The sequence below is a fragment of the Misgurnus anguillicaudatus genome, chromosome 15 (assembly GCF_027580225.2).
Source record: "Misgurnus anguillicaudatus chromosome 15, ASM2758022v2, whole genome shotgun sequence".
NCBI lineage: Eukaryota > Metazoa > Chordata > Actinopteri > Cypriniformes > Cobitidae > Misgurnus > Misgurnus anguillicaudatus.
Window position 1 is genome coordinate 17,402,234 of NC_073351.2, and position 22,257 is coordinate 17,424,490.

Genomic DNA, 22,257 nt, shown 5'->3' on the forward strand with positions numbered 1-22,257 from the left:
CAGTATTTCTTTTTTTAAATATGGATTTATAAAAATGTATCTCATGGAAACAATAAAAAATGCATTAAAGCATTTCTTATTCTGGATCTAATTTTTTGCAAAAATGCTAATTTGACACAGCCTAAAGACAACAAATGGCACTGGCAATAGGTTAGATGGACAGGCACTGATTTGCACTATTTTGTATATTGAATATTTTGTATTTTGTTGTCCACTGTGTAATGATTGACTGAAAGAGCTCATATACTTGTGAGCAAGTTGTGTTGTTTGAAGGCAAATTTTGGTTTTGTTGCATATTTTTTATGTTTTGGCATGCTTAAAGTCGTTTGCAAACAAAATTTGTCATTTTGACCATGAGTACCACTGTTTAGATCTGTGTGTTAACTGTTTTGAAAATGTGGAGTTTAAGTTGACGGCTGCGTCAAAGCAAAAACTGCGAAAAACTGAAAAGGTCTTCACGAATTACCGGTTTGTTATATAATACTAAGTTATACATCACATCTCTTCTAATTGCACAGAAAAAATAAGACAAATGATGCACGTTTCAGTCTGATTTTTTATGAAGAATATGTGACTGTTTATGTCACTGGCAAAGAGAGCTTCACCATCCAAACGTTTGCCAAAAAGCTTGCATGTGTACTGACATCAAAGTACTGCCAGAGCACTGAGAAGCCCTGTCATGTAACTTCAAAATCATACAGTATGTTCAGCTTAAAGTCTAGCACACATATTGTCGTCAGTAGGCCCTACATGAAACATGACTGCCACGTACAGGTTTTAGTATTTCCTGCGTCAGACCCCTAATCCCCCTTCTGCAGGATCCCGCAGAATTTCGGAAGTTCTCGCTGCATTCTTCTCTCTGAGACATGCATTTTTAAAGGCCACATTTGTATGAACTCATGCCTAAATGTTGTTGGGTGTGAGACTATTCAACAGAGACCCATTATAATACACATTAACTTGTTTAACTCTGCGGACCCACCAAAATGACTTAAAGGCGGAGTGCAAAACACACTTATAGCCAATCATCAGTAAGGAGCGTGTCTACTAACCGACATCCTTACCGGGTTGCATATGTGTGGGGCGGGTCTTTTAAAAGAAAGTCCAGATTCTATTGGGGTATGGGCGTGTTTGTTTAGGTGATTTCAAATATCAACATTGGCTTTCAAACATTGTGCACTCCGCCTTTAATATGAAATATTTCTTTAATTTGTCTGTCATGGACCCAGTACCACATATGAGATACTGTTTGAAAGCTTATAATCTCTACTTTCTGCAGATATGCATCACTTTGACATATATTTTACTGTAAGAAAGTTATTTACACTTACTTTACACTGCCCCCCCCCAATTTTTTATATGATTTAATATTCACATATTTCATATTTTTCAAATATGACAAACATGGGTAAGTCTTATATCAAATGAAAGCTCTCACTCTCAGGAGTGATGCTACATTGTTATTTTTGTTCTATTATCAACACATATCCAACAATCGTCGAATGAATAATGAGTTAAAATATGGTCTTTTGTAAACGTATGTGAAACTTGAGTGTGAACTGCCTCAGATAGCACAGATAGCCACCAATGATACATCATCTTTTATCTTAGTTACTACTCTAAAAAAATTAGTCCATTCACAGCATTTTCTTTGTTTGTGTCCATGGATAATCCCTTGCTATTTATTATATGTGCAAAACAACACAAAGTATTTTTATATGAAAAATGTATTTTCCCACCATTCAGTAAAATAAGAATATGTTTTGAATGCGACATGCAAAGAGACAATTTTTTTTTTTTTTGGGGGGGGGGTTCTGCCTGCTGCTGGTAATAACCAGAACTGTCTGCAGTCTGCTAGAGCACACAGAACCAAGAGTTATTCTCTTTCAAAGACAGTGTTTACAACACACAAAAAAGAAAATGGTGTTTCATCATGAAAAACAACATAAATAACAACAATTGTCACAAACAGCAGCTTTTTTGTAACTTCAAAGGGTTTTCTGTAAAATGATAGAAATACATTGCATTTATTCTACTGTATGTGGTTATGGGCATGGCAATCAAAGGGGTGGGGCATTATGAAAATTAAAATATTTTAATAAAATAAATAAATAAAATATTTCTTTTTAAAACACTCAAATAAAACTTAATTTTGAAGAAACTATGTCAAAAAATGAACACACACTAGATTATTTTTAAATGTTTTACCTCTAACAGGAATAGCTGCGTGATGAAGTGAAACTAAAGGGTTAATAAACACAAACTAAAGCTGATGTTGTAGAACGTCTGGCGAACGATGATAGATTGAAAAATTGTAAAACCTGATTATTTCCCACTATTAATTACATTATCTTAAAGGAGTGTAACTACTGTAGCATGTAAATAATGCACATAAATAAAGTGAGCAAGAGCGCTCAACAATTATATCCAATCAACAGGCACGTGAAACCCTAGTAGCAGGTTGCTCAAACAACAAAATCACCAGCTAACTTACTTTAAAATTGCAAGAACTATAAACTAAAACAATAACAGGCTTAAATAACCCCAAAACATAAGTCCACTTACAGTTCTCACAGACAGGCGTTTTATCAACTGGCTATCCTCCAGACATGACGGACCACGTCTTTATCTCATTTCGGCCGTTTGGTGCGCGTGCATGCATGCGGTGTGATGCGCGTATGCGCTATTCTCCGAGATGCGCTTGACGGCCTTTTGTGCAGCGATTTATTTATTTATTTATTTATTTTTGACAACCTAGTTAAGGCGGTAGGGTTTCCAAGCTTAGGCGGGCCGCCTTAACTGAAAAATGCTGCGGGAAACCCTGCACTGACAACAGTGGTCCGGCCAGGATATTGTCATTTAAAAAGTGGAGTTGCAGCCCTCAACTGATGTTTATGTTGTCATGTTGTGTATTGGCCACCAGTTGTGTGATTGCAGTACCAGTTTTAGCCACAAGTTTTGTGATTGCAGTACCAGTTTTGGCCACAATCTTACATACTGTTCCTTTAAGAAATTACAAATATGATCTGAGAAATGTACCAAAGCAACTGAGAAAACTGTTAATAACACCAGATAATAGTCTAGGTCAGGGGTTATGAAAGTTTACATTTAAAGGTCTAAATCTGAATTCTCATCATTTTCATATAGGTCTGGAACAACTGATTATTACAAAATTGTTAAGCATGGTGCAAAATTATTTATTTGTTCTTTACAACATTCATTGCTGAGAATAGCTAACTTCTGTAGGTTGGGACAGTTTTCAGCTGTGACCATTTTAGTCCAAAAGGTAATAGTGTTACAGTCCACTTCCCGCAAACCACTTTTCACCTTGCCCCTGGAGCTTTAAATTTAGTTCATTTAGATGAGATGTTATGTCCACTAAAAAGGCCACAAGCTCCATGCTGTCATAATTCCTCAGAAAATCCAGGAAATGCCTGGCTTTGACATTCTTCTGCTGAGACAAAAACATCTCCAAATCTTTCCTGGTGGCCCAAAACCTCTCCAGGATCCTTCCCTTGCCCAGCCACCTCACATTATTACAAAGGTGTGTCTTTATGCAGCATTTGCCTGGTAAGAGAAAAAAGAAAATAAACTATTTTTGTGTTTTCTGTAAAAATACTCTTCTGTAAAATTTGATTTTTACATAAGTTATTTAGCACCATGATTGATTGATGCCCAAATTAGTGTTTGTCTGTATGTGTGGTTTGCGTGTGTGTGGTCTCTGTGTGTGTGTGTGGTCACCACTTAAAAACCCTTATTTGACCCACAGTAGTAGAAGTATAAAGTAAAATGAATACTCACATCAGTCAGAATGCATGAGTAGAAGACGTTGATGACAGGCAGAAGATGCTCTTAGGTAGGTCACAAGCTTTATAGTAGTTTCCATGACATCTGCATATTCTTCTCCTAGGCTAGCACACAGAACAGACTGGTTTATTATACAGTGGTATGTCAGCAGGTCTAAGTGCTTCTCTTTCAGATGCTGAACACCTCCCTTCTCCTTCCCTATCATAGCTGAAGCACCATCAGTAGTGATGGAAACAAAATTCTTGACATCAGTTTATATTTCATTAAGCATCTGCATGATAGCTTCATAGATGTCCTCTTCTTCTTCAGAGAGGTATAAGGCCCAGTAAGTCTTCACAGAATGTCCCCTTTGCCTTGCTGAAGTATCTCACAAACACACAGCTTGTCATTTGTTGACTCATCCACTGCAAGTGAAAGGCAGGGTGCATCTTTGATAACTGGTTAACGAAATCATGGGCTGCTTAACTAAATCAAGTATCTCTGACCTCCTAGTTAAGATATAATTTTGAGAAATGTTTGTAACCAAACCGCCTGTGGATCCCATTCACTTCCATAGTGGGGAAAAATTTCTATAGAACACTGAAAAAAATGATTCATTGAATTTAATCAATTTTTTTAAGGTAAGTGGATGCAATCAATTTATTTAAGCTACATTTAAACAAAAAAGATAAGTAAGGTAAAATAAAATATAAAACTTTTGTTTAAATGTAGCTTAAATAAATTGATTGCAACCACTTACCTTGATTGATTAACTTCAATTAACCATTTTTTTCAGTGAAGTAAATGGGGTCCACAAACTGCCTGGCCACAAACACCTCTCAAAATATCTTCTTTTGTGTTTATCAGAACAAAGAAATGTATACAAGTTTGTAACAACATGAAGGTGAGTAAATGATGACAGAATTTTTATTTTTAGGTGAACTATCCCTTTAAGCTCAATTTGTTTGTCCCTCCACAACAGTCCCACTTGCTCATGTGGCCCATTGGATTTTTTTTTTGCGTATTATAAGCTAATTATAATTTATTGTGCAAAAGGAAAGATTATTAAAAAATTAACATAGGGCCCAAGAATTAGCCAAAAGTGATGTTTAACTCGTATAACTTGTATATTACATGCAGTTATAATATGCACTTTTGTTTTACTATGCATTTGTTTCTAGAATAAAATCCATATTCGCTGATACATTGTAGTTTGCCTCTGTTGCCAGACAATTTTGTTAAAATAAATAGGCTACCTCAGTCAAGTTTAGTTTGATCTATTTTGTAATATACACCTATATATTGGATTAATCAAAACTGAGGGTTTATTAAAAGCCAATAATTATAATTATGTAAATACGCCAATCACGTTTGGCAACTATTGTATTTCTTAAGTCTTAAAGGTCATAAATATTTCGTATGGTATTTTAAGTAACTACTTTGATATGCAGGCATTAAATTTATGAAAACAAAGAAACAAGGCGCTGTTGCAGGAGACCGTAACCATAGTTACTGTCAGTGTCTCCATAGAAATGTAACAACAAACCACTGCTCTAGTTTGGCCGGTAGTGCAATTCATTGTGGTCAACACGGATGTTATTCTCAATTCCCGTATGTTATAGGGACATTTTAATACCCGTGACAATAATTTGTCATTTTTACGAGACAACAGTGTCACTACAACTTCAGAGAAATGGTAAGTATTCATTTAACCCACACACACACGAACGTTATAATTTGTGGACAGGAGGAATGAACTATTACTGTCTTTAAAGCCTCAAAGTGCTACGTCATTATCTGGAAAGATGTCGGGAAGCAGCGCGTTCTCTCGTCGCTATCGTACGCGAGCTCTTACCTCTCACGTGGACGAGACCCTCTTCGGGACCCCCAAACAGGTACAAGCTTAGTTCACTGTCCAACCCTATATCACGCAAATACCTACAAATACATGTTCGCGTGCATCTAACGGTTGCTCCTACAAATACATGTTCAATTGCATCTAACGTTTGCTCTTCCTTAGCATTTTACCGATATTAAAGATGTTTCTGAAGGAGAAAGTGCAAGGTCACGCTCACTGTCACGCTCCGCTCCTGCTAAATCCGAGACAGTCCGCATAATCACCAAAGACCTCATCAGGGAACTAAGGTAAGTCGTTTGGATCACTGTATTTAGCGACTTTTTCCAGCTGTGGACGTTTGACATGACTCAAATTATAAAGATAACTATAAATATAAGTATATTATCTTTATATTTTGAGCAATAATGTTATTGCTCAGAGGTTGTTTTTTTTTACATCGCAGGAGATTTTAAGAAGCCATGTTTTATTTAAGTATCAACTTAATGTTTCTCCTAAAGTTGCACATTAAGTAAAAATAGAAAATGCAAAGTTGTGGGACTGTACAATTAACATTATGATTGATCATATATGTAAAATATACTGGATTTCAGTTAATATTGAAATGTTTTAATAATATTGACATTTGATTGATCCTATACAGACTTGCCACATCTGAGCTCAGTTTTTGATATATTTAAGATCTCTTCTGAAAGCCTAATTAAAACATTTGTGAGATGTATGTGTCTTTTACTAAAATAACGTTTCCATTTACCCTCCTTTACACTCATTTATGTTTAAGGGGGAAAGGTTGGACAATGCCAAGGGCCCACGTAATGGGGCCCCCAAAGAAAAATGTTATTAGTAGTAACATGGGTGTGGTAGAGGGTCCAACCTCATATACTTTTATAAGGCCCAAAATTGCTAGTGACACCCCTGGATGAGATAGTCACCTGATTTCTTTTTGTAGAGTGTGGTGTGATTGTAGTCTTTAATGTAATCATGTTGATTCAATCATATTAATAAATATTAAATAATACCAACAGCAGGTTGTCTTTGAGAGTTTCAGAATTCAGTGCTAACTTGAAGGCCTGTGGTGCGCAAATTGGAAAAAAATCATTTTTGATGTGTAATAACCCTCCTATATTGTCTTGTTTTGTTGAACCAGAATCCCAAGCAAAGACCCATCGGGGCAGTCTATCATTCTGTCCTCCGCTGAGTTCAAGCGAATCATATCCGAGTCATATGTTGCCAGTGAAGAGGAGAAAGTGGCCATACAAGAGGCCCAGCGTAAAGCTCGAGAGGAAGCCATGGTGTGAACCCAGTAATTTTAAACTGTATTCGAAAGCTGTGGACACAATGAGTGGGTTACATGTACAGTCTTACGCCGATTATGCTAAATAAACTTATAACATGTGGGGTCATGTAAACGCGTAAAACGGTTTTCTTTAATCGGGTAAAAGGCCATTAAACGGCGTAAGCAAAAACTGATCGGCACAGGTAGTTTTTTGCTCATTACGCCGATTTCGCGTGGCATGTAAACACCTTAACCGGCTTTCTCACGGTTTTGTCCATGTGCGCATGTCTCCGCGTATGAAAGATAAACGTCACCTGCGGAAGTATGCACAAAGTAACGCATAAAAGTCTCCGCTCGACTAAAGCAGTTGGCAGAGAAACTACGAAAATAGAAGGTCATGTTACATTTACAGGTTCTGAAGACCCGAGAAGAGATGCAACTGTACAGCTTAAGACAGATATGGCGTTGGCTTTTTGAACGACTATTGTGTACTATAGGTGGTGACATCACTGCCTGCGAGAAAACTGATGATTCTCCAAGTCCCATGTAAACGCAGTTGTCTGCATAGCCGGTTTATTGATTTGCATGTAAACGCATGAAAACGATTTTCTATAATAAGCAGATTTTTGATAGTTATCCGCTTATTCTGTGGATGTAAACGTACTCAATGATCAGGCCTTTACCAATTTAATTTGATTGGTACCCAGTCAGACGCGATCTGTTGGGCTCATGGGTCAGCTTGCAGACTAACCAGTCATTGCAAGTCATCTTTATAACGATTTTTGTAAAACATGTCAATGCCAGTTTATTCTCCTCAAAGACTAAAACAGTATGTTGTTAAGTGTGTCCCCATCTCCTAGAAATGATGAATCATTTCAGTGTTCAAAAGAGCTTACTCTGCGACTTCATTTTTACGAAAGAGCCATTTTACAGTTTACTTTTTTTTGGCTGAAAGGAACAGTTTTTTTAAGCCGGGAAAGGCTGGTTTGGCTGTTACCTTGAGGTCATTGGTTGTCATTAGCCCAAGACATTTAATGCCCTGTACATGATTGAATGTTACAGTATATTTACAGTATATACAGTATATACGCACAGATGTATGTGTGCATATACATATTTAAATCTCAGGAACCCACAAAACCTCATAGCCAAGGCTTTAAACGGGTTCACTGAACAAAAACGAAACCAGAAACTTTTGATGTTTTGCAAGGAACAGAAATGAAACCATAAACTAAAAAAAAATATAAATATGTTCTGGAACAGAAACTTTTATTTAAAATAATGGTAACTGGTTAATACCGTTATTTTTTTTCGTACTTTAAAAAAATTTCTGTGCAATACTCTGTAAAGTTCACTTCCGGTCGTCGTTGACTAATCTGAGAAATGAGATCCTTGCCACCAGCAAGTAGTCTAATCAAGCCCAAGTCTCTAATGCTTAATCATAAGAGGTAAATATTGTAGGCTATCAAGTATCTCAAATGTTTTGTTATACTAATTAGTGGTGTAAAGGATCGCAGTTGATCCGTGATCCGTACAGATCACGACCCACGGATAGGCTCGCATGTGATTTGCGGATTAATAGGCAAACTTAAATAGGGAAAAGTTTATCATTTGCACGTGTTTCAAAGGCTTGAAAATGTTAACACTTAAGTGATTTTAAATAATTTAACACCAAAAAGGCGCTAAAGTGAGCACTTTTCTGTATGCACAGACGCACATGCATTGAATGTGTCAGGTCCAACTCCAATCAAACGTGATTATCCCTATGACCTTCAAAGATCAGAACTTTTGATGGATAAACTTGAAAGAGAGTTGCGCTACTGTGTCTCATACTGTAGTCAATTACATACATTTGGCGAATAAAGCACTGAAAAACAACGTAATTTTCCACTTTAGTGTTTATGCTGCATCTTCTTCCCAAGGCGCCATTTGGAATTCGTCCTCCGTCTGTGTGTGTGCGCGTGTTTAAGTGAACTCAACAAATGTAGGCATGTCAGAATTACAGTTATGCCGCTTACATAATGTAGCCTTTTTTAATGTTTGATGACAAGATAGAGGGCCCTATTTTAACGATCTAAGCGCATTATCTAAAGCGCACAGCGCAACGTCTTAATGGGAGTGTCCGAATCAACTTTTGCTAATTTAACGACGGGAAAATGGTTTGTGCGCCGAGCGCATGGTCGAAAAGTGTTGGTCCTATTGTAATGGGAGTAGTTTGGGCGTAACATGCAATAAACCAATGAGAGTTTCAGCTCTCATCCCCTTTAAAAGCCTTTTGCGCTGGCGCTATGTCTAATCCCTATTTAAATGACGGACTTTGTAAACTGAAAAACTAAGCGGAGGAAGAAGATTCCAGTTTAAGATTAATGTTAAATAATTGTGTTGTTTTTCACTTGTATTGAAATTGTTATTTTTTATTAAAACCTTTAAAAAATCATTTTCTTTTAGTCATGGAAGTAAAAAGCAGACTTTTAATTGCTTTAAATGTATTGCTATCCAATATCTATAAAAAATAATTTACAAGTATGTAAGATAAGGTTTGTACTTTAAAAATACTTTATTTGTAACAAACAGTAGATAAAGAATTTACAACAGCTCTCCGACGTTTCAACACTTGGACAGCGTTTTTTTTTTAAGCAAAGAGTTTTTTTAATCATTACTTAAAAATGTTTCTCATCTCACCATAACCACAGGTACAGAGTCATCAAATACAATAAATCCGTGAGGTAGCATTAAAAAAACATTTAAAAACAGATGCATTTGTTTAAAGCAAAGCATTTATTTACTTACCAGGCTGCAGGTGAAGCAGCTCTTTGCGCCTTCTAACGTCTCATAATTAGTCCTCATTTATGTCCAAGAGACTCAATAATAATCTTTTACATTCAATCCTTTAATCTTTCATATTTAAAAGCGCTTTTGTGCTGCTGCGCATTCATGTACTATGTGAAAAGCAAACCCGCGTTGTCCTCCCGTTTATAGGCGCATATTACTAATGCGCTCTTTAAATAACAAAAATATATTGCGCCATTGACTTTAGACTTTAGACCAGGTTTTTGTTGGTCAATGGCGTAGTCTATTTTAGTTGCCTCAAAATAGCAACGCGCCAACAATGCGCCTGAACACACCTCGTTTTCAGACCAGAACGCCCATGGGCGCAAAAGGGGGCGCAAATGCATTTGCTATTTAAACAACGTGACGCTAAACGTGAAAATTATAATTGCGCAGGGTGGAAACTAGCGAAAGACACTTGCGTTGCGCATTGCGCTGCATTGCGCCGGGTGTAAGATAGAGCCCAGAGACTTAAGGAAAATTATGTAGACTAATGATTTAAGTTTAATGTCCTAATGATCAGCCTACTTATTTGTATGTCCCACATCTGACATGGAACGTTATTAACCGGTTCGGGAACTTTATTTTTTTGTTCTAACCAGTTCAGGAACATCCATTTTAGGGTTGAACCAAAAACCGGAAACGTTAAAATACTGTTTCTGTTCGGAACAAACCAATTGGGGGAAAAATCTGGTTCAAAGCCCTGCTCATAGCTAACAAAAAGTACAAATTATGTTTAACTCTCTATCCAGTGTTTATCTGTTTTTTGTTTGTTTGTTTGTTTGTTTATCAATTTTATTTTATTGTTTATGATGAGAGATATGGTAGAACTTTATCAACATTCCTCAGACATTATGGTCTTTTGTTAACCCTAAGCATTCAGCTTATGCAGTTATGTATTGTAGCTGTCTTGCTGGCACGTCCATGTAATATTAATCTAGCTGTTGATACTGTATCAGGATGCTGCAGAGCAGAGAAAAGCACAGATGCGCCAAGCGGACCTGTCCCGACAGAAGAACCAGAACCTGAGCGAGCTGGAAGCAGAGGCGAGGGACCGTGCTCAGTACCTGCTGGAACGGGCCAACACCTTGAGAATGGAACAAGAGGATGAAGTCAAGAAGCTAAATGAGGTAGATTGAATAAAATATATCTGGGTATAGATCGGCACTCTTTTCTGTTACTTTTATTTTGCAATCTTTCAAACTTTAGTTTTTTAATGCTATTACCCAATTATTACTGTATGTCTGGATTCAAGTGTTGTCCTTGTTTTGCTGCAGTTGATCCAGCAGGTGCAGTGCCATGTTGTGCGGGATGCTCAGATTCAAGAGAAGCAGCAAAATGTCTCACAGTGGGTTGAGGAGGAGAGGAGACTGGATGCTATGATGGAGGTGGAACGACTCCGGGCCCTGGAAGCTCAGGAGGAAACTGAAGCGCTACACAAACAGCAAAGGATTGAGTAAGTATCATCTCGATTGGTATTAAAGGAGACATTTCACAAGAGTTTTTTTAAGATGTCAAAGAAATCTTTGGTGTCCCCAGAGTATGTATGTGAAGTTTTAGCTCAAAATATCATATAGATAATTTATTATAACATGTTAAAATTGCCACTTTGTAGGTGTGAGCAAAAATGTGCACCCAAATTTTGCAAATGAGCTGATCTCTGCACTAAATGGCAGTGTCGTGGTTAGATAATGCCGATTAAGGGCCGGTATTATCCCCTTTCTGACATCACAAGGGGAGCCAAATTTCAAATAGCTATTTTTTCACATGCTTGCAGAGAATGGTTTACCAAAACTAAGTTACTGGGTTGTATCTTGTTGATGTTTTCGAGGTTGATAGAAGCACTGGGGACCCAATTATAACACTTAAACATGGAAAAAGTTAGATTTCATGATATGTCCCCTTTAAATACTCTGCAATGTATGGTTATATGATTCCTTTTGTATCATGGGTGTTTCTCAAAGGGGTAAGCTGTGCATCCTGGACCAGATCCAACAGCGTCTGGAGGAAAAGATGCTAGAGGAAGAGGTGAAGGAGCAGGAGGGCCAGCAGATGCTAGAGAACATGGAAAGGGTGCAGATGGAGGAGCTCAAGGTACATGCACATTGTCAAATGAGGTTCAGTGTGTATATCCTCAGTGATTTGTATTTGCAAGTTTCTGTTTGATGATACAGGCAATTGAAAGGAAAAAAGAGGAGCAGAGGAAACTACTGCATGAAATTCAGAAGATAAATGAGGAGAATCTGCTTGCTAAGGAGCGAAAGAAGGAAGAGGAGAAATTAGCAGATCTGCGCGCTGTAGAGTATACACAAAAGAAATTGGTAAGTAAAGTGTTAGCCAAACAAAATGTATGGTTGACCAACACTGAATCGACAGCGAGCATTCAACACGTATAAGAATTGTTACCTGTTTAATATGTGACAACGATTAGATAGAAACCCAAATACCAAAAACTGTCCTTTTATGTGGACCTAAATATTTGCCTGATGCACATTTATTTTAGGAGCAAGCAGCAGAGTATGAAGCAGAGCAGATACGTATAAAGAAGGAGAAAGAGAAAGAGGTGGCACGACTGAGAGCTCTTCAGGAAAGAGACAGAGATCACAAAGCTGAGCAGGTAAAACGCTTTAATAATTCTCCTGTGACATCACTTTGCCATATAAGGTCAAATATTAAATAACTTAATAATTAATAACTTTTCTGAATTACGAGGGGGTGCAAATTCAAAATATGTGTTCGGAGTGTCATGTGTGTTGCTTGTCACGTCAAAACATGTGTTTGTTGTATCATGTGTAGCATGTGCATCGTGTGTCTTGTCAAAATACGTGCCTGCTGCACACGCGTCAAAAGGGCCCACGATAAAAAAGACGCTCACTTTCACAAAATACTCACAAGACACTCACTTAACAGTAAACTACATGTATGAAAACACGAGATTAAGCGAGTATCTGGCAAACGCAAGCACCTCTGTTTATCACAAACCCCTCAGACGCGTGTGCAGCAGGGATGCACTCCGACAAGACACGTGATGCACATGGCGAGGCGAACACATATTTACAAGCCACACACATGACGGGCTAAATACATGTTGTGACAAGCTTCGCATCATGCGCCGTTGAAAAAGAAGTCACCGGCTGCCACTGCTGAAATGTATATAAAAAAATTCATCATGCCTTAAAGGTGGTGTGTGTAAATCTTAGCGGCATCTAGTGGTGAGATTGCGAATTGCAACCAATAGCTCATCCCTCAATTTTAAAATGCATAAGTAGCCACCACAAGACAAACATGTTGTCGTCTGAGACAACATAGGGACGAAACTTTAGAACAGTTTGTCCATTTAGGGCTACTGTAGAAATATGACGGCTACTTTCATGTAAGGGGACCCAGGGTGTATATAGATAAAAATGGCTCATTCTAAGGAATACAAACAATGCAGTTTATTATGTATGGTCTTTATACACCACTGATAATATAGTTATGTATATTATATTGCATTTCTGTCAAGAGATCCAATGCATCTTTAATCAATATACCCATTCAAAAGATACCCTTTCATTTTAAACAGTGAAATGTACTCTTAGCAGTCTATAGTAATTTGTTTTTTTCTGAACTATGAGGATGAGATTCGGGCACGGAGGAACCAGGAAGCAGCTGAGAGGGAATGGAGGAAAAAAGAGAAAGAGGAGATGAAAAGAAAGCAGGAGGAGGAAGAAAGGCTGAAGGCTGCACGTTTGGAGCAGGTCACTCATAAGGAACACCTGCTGTCCATTGTGGCTGCGCGGGAGAGGGCAGAGTTTGAGAGGGTCCTAAGGTAAAAGAAGCAACGCATGCATCATACAGCTGGGTTTTACTTAATGCTATTAAAGTCTACAACTGCTTGGGTGGTCAGAGTGATTTTATTTCATTGATGATAACTTATGGTGTTTACATGGGTCAAGAAACTTTTCATCTGGCATTACAGCTTAAACACGTAAATTCAATCCAAATAAGTCCAAGAAACCTCCAGCCCACACAAGAAATTGAACAGTGCAGGAATGTAGAACAAAAGTCACAGCAAACGTTTTTTTCCTACTTTTCTAGGGCACAGCAGGAGCTTATTGAGAAAGAGCAAGACAAAGAACTACAGAAAAATCAGCAGATTCGTAGACATGCCGAGGCCGTGAGGCAACAGGTCCGTGAGAGAGAGCTTCAGGCCATCACCCAGAGGAGAGAGTTGTTCCGTGAAGGAGAGCGACTGGAGGAGGAGGCGCGCAGTCGCAGGGCCCGTCTCGATGAGATTAAAGAAAAGAAGCTGAGGGAACTCAAGTAGGTCTTAAAACCAGACAAATACAAAAAACTTTCCTCTGCAATTTAGGCCTATTTAACAATTATTTTCTAAAATACACAAAAGATTTTTACATATTTTTTTATTATTTTAAACAATATGAAGTGGTTTCCTGGACAGGGTTTAGATTATTCCAGGACTAAACACAAAAACAAAAGATTTACAAAAAACAAGATCTTTTATACACAAATGAATCGCTCTCACACACATACAAATAAAAAACATGAACTAAACTAGCACACAAAAAATGCATCATTAATCATTCAGCTTCGGGCAAGACCAAGACATATGAAGATCATCAGATGGAGACTGTTTGCATTTGTTGCAGGGGTCGCTTTGGAAGTATTCGGAAGTATTTTAGCCAGTTTGGCATTAGTGAAGTGATCTCTGTGGACCATTTTAATCTCTGTCAGGGAAACCACCCCCTTGTGTCTAGTTAAGGACAGCACATTTAATGTGTTGTCCTTAACTTAGTCTCACGTAGCCAGACCTTCAATACTGAAGGTCTGGTGTTTTTCACTGCTTTTTCTGGACAAAGCCCGCCCACGAGCTGTTTGACCGACATGTCAAACAACCAATCACAGTTTGTTTATTTTAGTGTCACGTTTCGGAATCCCCACAATAACGAACCGGCTGGCAACAAGTCAAAGTTATTAAAATAACCAGCCAACCGAATAGCATCTAAATAAACAACATTACTCACCATAGAACAACGTTGTGCACTTCATCAACAGTCACACCAATGAGACGCTCCTGTTAAACATCTGTTTGATGCATATTGCTTCACTTTTTAATAGGAAATTAAGAGAACCAAACTTTTTGACTCCACTAACTGCCTCAAGCAAAACTCTTGGACGTCTTTTAGAGAGTATATGCCGCAAACTAAAAATGTTTTTGAAAATCCAATGTTTAGCTGATCATGATAACTGGTCATCATTATTCACGTGAACACGACTGATTCTCTTCCTCAGCGGAACATCAGAGCTTTGTTTTCCAGGGACCGTAACTAATCGCGACACTAGCGTCATCTGGAAATCCGGTTTATTTTAACCAATCAAAGACGACTTCGACATTCCCACAGGGTTTCCAGAAAAGTGTACGAAAAACATCAGAAGTTTAGCCAACAATCTGTGGGCGTGACGTCTGAGGCTGAGACTATCCTTAACTTAACACATCTCAGTGTTATTTTTGGAACAACACACTTTGTGTTGTTTTAACACATCTTGTGTTTTTATTTGAACTCAAAATCAACACAAAATGACACATAATGTGTCAAATAGTATAACACAAAACAATGTGTTAAAATTAACACATCCATTTTCCTGGGATACTTTATGTTAAGATACGTCAGTGCACGATGTTTTAAATTAAGGCCCTCAAACATGCATTTTAGTCTGGGACTAGATAAGCCCTGTCCGGGAAACCACCCCAATATTTTTAATTTGAAACCTATCCAAACCTTTTTTTGGAAAATGTTTCGAAAACCATTTGTGTTTTTTATTTAAAATAAATGCAAGTTGGTTGGATTATTTAAAATGCAATAATAAATTAAATTGGGCAAAATCCCAATGTTGGCAGGTATGAACATTGTATATCAGTGGCGGCTGTTGACTGCTCTTCCGAGGGGCGCAAATTCATGTGTTCGGAGTGTCAAGTGTGTTGCTCGTGTTTTCAAAATATGTGTGTGTTGCGTCATGTGAACCATGTGCATCATGTGTTTTGTCAAAATAAGTGCCTGCTGCACACGTGTCCAACCGTTTATGATAAAACTTTGAGACACTCACGTTCACAAAATACACGCAATACACTCCCTTAACAGTAAACTTTGATTATGCATGAGATTATACGAGTATCTGGCAAACGCGAGCGTCTTTTTTATCATAAACCCTTTAGACGTATAAATGTCTGCAGCAGGCACTTATTTTGACAAAACACATAGCACATAGGTTCACTCGACGCGCCAAACACATATTTTAAAATGACGAACCACACACATGACGAGCTACATAAATGTTGTGACGAACTTCGCATCGTGCGCCCTCGAAAAAAACTCACCGGCTGCCACTGTTGCGTACATTAATTTTACAAAGTTAGCTCAGTGTAGTAGTTTTATTTGTGATTTGAACTTAGTTAAATGTATAGCGGAAGATTTTCCCGAATTTTTGAAAAAGAACCGCCCCTCCACTCTAAAAAAAAAATGCACATGCGCAACACTCTACCTGCTCCAGAGAGGGAACGCCTATTAAACGTGTGCACGAGAGAGAGAGCATGCAGGAGCCTAGTTCTTCTCTTGGCTCTGTTTACAAGTTGCTGTCGACATGTTTACAGTGTCTGCGCGGTTCTTGAATTGTGCCAAGGCTGGCATCGCTAATCATACCTTACATCAACTTTTACAAGCAGTGATTTTAAATGGATTTCTCCAAATAGCATGCCAAACTTTACCTGTCGAGTAGAAACTTTGCGTGGGAAGCCCAACCTGTGCTTTTAGCGCACGCCAGCGTGTAAAATATTTTCCCCAAAAACACTCTGGTCTTGTTTCTTTCTTCAGAGCCCTTTCCCTTCTTTTCATACAATTCGTAGACACTTTTTCTCTTGCCACCCCTACTGAAAAATCCAGCTAAAACCAGCATAAGCTGGTAGCTGGTTTTAGCTGGTTTTAGCTGGTTTAAGGTGGTTTATGCTGGTCTTCCCAGCCTGACAAAGCTGGTATTCCAGCATGACCAGCTAAGTCCAGCTAGACCAGCTTAAAATGTGACCAAAACACACCTAGACCAGCTTGCTACACCAGCAAAACCAGCTTCCTACACCAGCAAAACCAGCTAAAACCAAGCTGGGGACCAGCTAAAACCAGCTCACCAGCTTATGCTGGTCTTAGCGGGATTTTTCAGTAGGGACCCTTAGACATTTTGAAAAAACATTTCGGGAGCGACTGATTTTCGGGAGTACAGTTCACGTCAGCTTTTCTTGCCAGTTACTGGAATGTATGGTACTCATTTGTTTATGACAGCTTGATTTATTAGGAATCCCTCATTAAAAGAAAGGAAGTGAGACACATGGAGAAAGTTGCGGGTGGTCGGAACAAAGCTTAACTTCCCAATATTTTTGGAATAATTTGTTTTTTTCTTTTGACCACAGGGCAGCTGGGCTCTCAGATAAGTACTGCAAGGAAGTGGAGCGCAAAGTTCGAGTTCTTCCTGCTTTGTAACACTAAGGAGCAACACAAACTAAGCAAATGTCACCAAAATCTAAACATAAACCAGAAGAAAAATAAAAGTAAACAAGAAGCTGTTGTAGGAAAATACTTTCTTGTATGGTATTCATTTAGAGGACAGTTTTCTTGAATAAAAACTCTCATGTGCATGCAGAGTGCATTAATATGAACCATGGGAAGATAAAGGAAGTTGGATGCACAGTCTGAGAATGAGACATAATTTTTCCAGACTGATTTTTCAACCGTACAGGCTAGACTAAAACCACCACAGGATATAAGTGATCATAAATGTGCTCTGTTAGGGGCGTAGCTACAGTAATGTAGACACATTGCATTAGTAAAAATATGTCTGGGTTCTTCTGTTGTTGGCTTTATGACACACACAGTTGTCCAAAAATGTGATGTAATCACTTTTAAATGTACTTCTCCTTAGACTTTTCACAGTCTACTTATTGTACATTCAGTCAGTAAACTTCAAATCAACAACGGTATGTGAAAAATAAGTCTTCTTTATTATTCATTTATGCCAAAAAAAACCAAAATGTTATCCATGATAATAATGAAAAACAGAGTGCAGATCTTGTAAAAAAAATGAAACCAATCTGTCACATGTGGAGGAGTCTGAGTCATTATATTATGACCTCCCCATCTGTAACAATAGAGACCGCATTACTGATAATGCATTAGAGAGTGCTGGGTTGTGATGTATCCGACACTAGCAGTATGTGATGCTATAAGTGACATGGACATGTAAGAGACTAGTTTCTTTCTTCAAGGTCTGCACTTTTGCCACACAATTGTTAATGTCCATAAACGTCTCATAGGACTGCTGGGAAGCAGACTAAACACACATCCCATCCAAAAATCTCAGATTTCACCTTCGTCTGCCTTGAATTAGGTTTAACATTAAGCATGTTCCATGGAAAAATCTAATCACAGCAGCAGACAGACTCTTAATGGCAACATTGGAGCCCATGGGTCACAGACAGACTACCTGGCAACAAATGAAAATCTTTCTTTCTCAGACTTTGTGGTTTTCTTTCAAGTGGCTGACAACTGCCTGGAGCAGATCAAGGGATAGTTCATCCAAATATTTTCTCATGATTTTCTCATATTCTTGTGTTGTTACAAACCCGTTTACATTTCTTGAAATGTGAAGGAAGATAAATTGAGGAATGCCCACAACCAAACCGACTATGAGCCCCACTCACTTTCATAGTAGGATAAAAAATACTATAGAAGTGAATGGGGCTGACGATCGGCCCGATTACGAACACTCCTGAAATTTTCTCTCTTTCTGTTCATCAGAGCAAAGAAATGTATACATGTTTGTAACAACATGAGAGTGAGCAAACGATGACAGAAATTCATATACTATCCCTTCAAAACGAGCTCAGGCAGAGGATGTCACCTGCCAAAAGGTAAAAAAATACTATCTTGCGGGATGGCCAGAAAAAAACATATAAAGCAAAGAGCTGATGCAGTTGCCATCATTAACTGGTGGAACAGTGTCATCCATGCAATCACCACAAAATAGTTCACTGTGAACCACTCTTACCTTCTTTAATTCCGGCACATTCATGGCAGAGTTTCATAATAGATCTGTTTGAATGAAAGAAGAAAATGTACCTGCTCATTGTGGACAACTTTTCCATATAGAGGTTGTCCGTCTAAATGTCAAATCGGCAGAGATCACAGTCAAAACTGTTAAAGAGGTCTTTGCTCGGCATGGTATTCCAGAGGAGGTCACTCAGCTCCGACGGCAGACAAAAGTTTGTATCACATATACTCCAACGGCTCACACAGGAATACAATTTCATTTCATGTGCAAACGGAGAGGCTGAACGAGCGTAATGCACAATTAAAGGATTATGGACTAAGGAAAATCACTACAAAAAATCCTTGCTACTTACAGAGCAACACCTCTGGAGCACAGAGTTTTCTCGTCTCAACTGCGTTTGGTCAGATGTAGCATCGTGAGTAGCCAGATCTGCAGGAATAAAAAAAAGACAAGGAAGCAAGAAAACAGGATTGGAACTACAATTGTCGTCATAAGTCACGTCACTTGCTTTCATTGTACAATGGATCCAAAAGTGGAGGGTCACAGAGGGCATTTATGGATCTGTTCGCAGACCTCAACATCGTAAATTATAGAAACTGATAGAGGGGTGTTGCGGAGAAAATGGCAGTAAGAAACCCCAGAAAGACTTAAATAAATAAAACAGAATGTGGGTAAAAAAGGGAAAAGATGGAAATGCTTATGCGGTTGAACATGGAGAAGGTTATGTGTTGTTATTGTGTTGAAAAATGAAAAGTTAAAGGGATAGTTCACTTTAAATGAAAATTCTGTCATCATTTACTCATGCCCATGTTGTTCTAAACCTGTATACATTTATTTTATCTGATGAACACAAAAGAAGATATTTTGAGAAATGATGGTAAACACACAGCAGTAAGTGTCCATAGACTTTAATAGTAGGAATAAAAAAATATGATGGAATTTAATGGGTACCATCAACTGTGTGCTTACCATCATTTATCAAAATATTTTCTTCATCATTCATCACAATACTTTCAAAATATTTTTTCCTATTACGGAAGTCTATGGTCACTATCTGCTGTGTGTTTACCATCATTTCTCAAAATATCTTCTTTTGGGTTCATCAGAAAAAAAGAAATTCAACATGAAGGATGAGTAAATGATAACAGAGTTTTTATTTTGGGGTGAACTATCCCTGTAATATGTGTGGGTGATGACAAATTGCATTGCTTAAATAAAAGGGGATGTGTAACAGTAGGGACTGCATTACTCATAATTCATAAGAGAGAACAGGATTATGATTTATGTGTGGAAGACACGGAAGGAACAGATTATAAAGTAAAGAGTTCAGTGTGAGTTGGACATGACCGTGCACTGCTTGTTTACAAAGAAATCACATAGAGATTATAATACATCATCCTACAGTAATGAGTTGACCTTGCAACCCATCGTTTTGTGGACACATGCTCACTTTATAGAGCAATATAACACACAAAGACCAGTAGAGTATTTGGTGTCAGAATGGGAAAAGCTGACCATTTATCAGATTTTAATAGAGGACAAATTGTGATGACACAATACCTTAGAACTTCAACCTTAGAAATGCTGTGCATGCCATTTCGGTTGTTTAAGTGCCACTGAGTTAAGTGCATATGAAAAGTGGCGCATGGCATCCAGCTGGGTCTCATCTGAAGCTCATTGATGCCAGAGAGGAGTAGAGACTGTCACTCATTTTTCACAGGCCAAAATGTGACAAATCACTAGCAGAAACACCAGTGATGACCAGTTCAATGGGAATGCACAGTTCATTGCAACCATTTGCGTATTCACTCTAAAAATAGCTAGGTTATTTTTAATCTATAATGGGTAAATATTGGACAGAACACACAGCTGGGTTAACATTGACCCAATGCTGGACTGTTTTAAAGGTGCAGTGTGTAAAATTTAGTGGCATCTAGTGGTGAGGTTGCGAATTGCAACCAACGGCTTAGTCCACTGCTCACCCCTCGCTTTTGAAGCGCATAGAGAAGCTCAGTAGCTGCTACCGGACAAACATGTCATGGTTGGAGACAGCTATTTTTAGAGGGTGGGCATGAGAAGCCGATGTCCCAGCTAGATCCAATGCTAACTGTGTTCCATCACCACAATGCCTGAAAAGGGGCCCATGATTATTGTGATTGGGCAGTGGATGGTTGAAAGAAAGTGGCCTGGTGCATCACATTGACGGTTGAGCGCAGATATAGCATTTATTACCAAAAGAGGCAATGGCTCCCGGATTAACTGTTGTAAGGACACAGGCTGGGTGATGTTTTCCTGGGATACCTTAGACTACGTTATCACAACTGCACCATCCCTGACAGCTGTCAGGTAACTAAACATTGTTGTGGACCAAGTGCACCCAGTTATGAAAACTGTGTTCTCTGCCAGTGATGGCTATTACCAACATGATAATGCCCCATGCCACACCACCAGAATCATCAAGGAGCGGTTCGAAAAACATTATGGTGAATTTCTGTTAATGCTTGACCTCCAAATTTACTTGACACAAACCAAAATGAATATTTGTGGTTCAACTTGGAAAAATGGGTTTGCGCTATATCAACACCCCCCCACACACACTATATGGGAGCTGGAGGACCTGCTGTTGACATTATGGTACCAGATACCCCAGGAAACCTATTGCCACTTTATCAAATTAATACTTTACCTCATAGCTGCTGTTTTGCAGGCTACAGTATGACTGTAAAAGTCCAAGCAATGGAGTATTCCCACCAAATACTTACAGTACAAGTTTAAAGATTTATTTCAAACATAATACTTTCTGTTGTGTTATGCAACTTAAGCTCTTTTCACACAGACATTCCGTAAAATACACGGGGAAGGCATCCGTGATTTTTCCTGGATCCTTAGATTTTTTTGTTCATTCACACTGCCATGATTACCTGGCATCTGATGGTCCCGGAAAGACACATGACCTATTGAAAGTCCCTCCCTCTCTTCTACGCAGCGTCTGAAGTTTGCATATTATATATTATTTTACTCTCCAAGAAGTGCATTTTTGTTTATGATAAGATTATACAGGAGCGTGTGACGCTCCGATCTAATGCTGGTGAATGATCTCAGCTTCAGAGTGGATATTTGACGAGCTCCCTGATCTCTGCTTTAATACAGTTTTCAGACGTTTCACATCGCAATTGTTTATATGCATTTAAAACCCGCATTTTGAGGAGCTGAACGATATATCTTGTTGGGATGATGCAGGGGTATTTTCGTTTATTATAGCTCAAATGAGCATGTGATATTCTTTTATGCTGCTGAATGATCTCCGTTTCCACGCAGAAAGTAATGAGCTAACTTACCTGATATCTGCTTCAGTCCAGTTTGCTGACATTTCTCGTCGTGAATGTTGTAAATCCCTCATTTTAAAGAGTTGAAC

The 22,257-nt window shown here is 38.4% G+C and overlaps 1 protein-coding gene and 2 long non-coding RNA genes across 4 annotated transcripts; 1 reads left to right on the top strand and 2 right to left on the bottom strand.

The window, feature by feature from the left end:
- Positions 1-2,188: 2,188 nt before the first annotated feature.
- Positions 2,189-4,379, bottom strand: LOC129419515 (uncharacterized). The gene is made up of 2 exons (XR_008636555.2): positions 3,802-4,379; positions 2,189-3,567 (listed from the first exon to the last, which is right to left on the bottom strand). It is a non-coding gene; the product is annotated as an uncharacterized lncRNA (long non-coding RNA).
- Positions 4,380-5,213: 834 nt separating this feature from the next.
- Positions 5,214-17,371, top strand: cfap45 (cilia and flagella associated protein 45). 2 transcript variants are annotated; one of them, XM_055174642.2, is made up of 12 exons: positions 5,214-5,482; positions 5,562-5,681; positions 5,807-5,931; positions 6,789-6,933; positions 10,706-10,876; positions 11,024-11,202; positions 11,711-11,840; positions 11,921-12,067; positions 12,250-12,363; positions 13,364-13,557; positions 13,827-14,051; positions 17,206-17,371. In XM_055174642.2, the coding sequence occupies exons 1-12, from the start codon at positions 5,480-5,482 to the stop codon at positions 17,273-17,275; spliced, it is 1,623 nt and encodes a 540-aa protein (XP_055030617.1). In that variant the 5' UTR covers positions 5,214-5,479; the 3' UTR covers positions 17,276-17,371. The 2 variants fall into 2 exon arrangements, with proteins under 2 accessions (XP_055030617.1, XP_055030618.1); XM_055174643.2 differs by lacking the exon at positions 5,214-5,482 and having other exon boundaries at positions 5,515-5,681.
- LOC141349718 (uncharacterized) lies at positions 10,695-19,603 on the bottom strand. Its single transcript, XR_012357697.1, has 4 exons — positions 19,195-19,603; positions 18,911-19,121; positions 10,973-11,179; positions 10,695-10,833 (listed from the first exon to the last, which is right to left on the bottom strand). It is a non-coding gene; the product is annotated as an uncharacterized lncRNA (long non-coding RNA).
- Between the last annotated feature and the right edge of the window lie 2,654 nt (positions 19,604-22,257).

Coding starts and splice junctions, on each gene's coding strand:
- cfap45 (XM_055174642.2), top strand. Junction 5,932..6,788: donor GACCTCATCAGGGAACTAAG/GTAAGTCGTTTG, acceptor TTGTTGAACCAG/AATCCCAAGCAAAGACCCAT. Junction 11,841..11,920: donor TGCAGATGGAGGAGCTCAAG/GTACATGCACAT, acceptor TTGATGATACAG/GCAATTGAAAGGAAAAAAGA.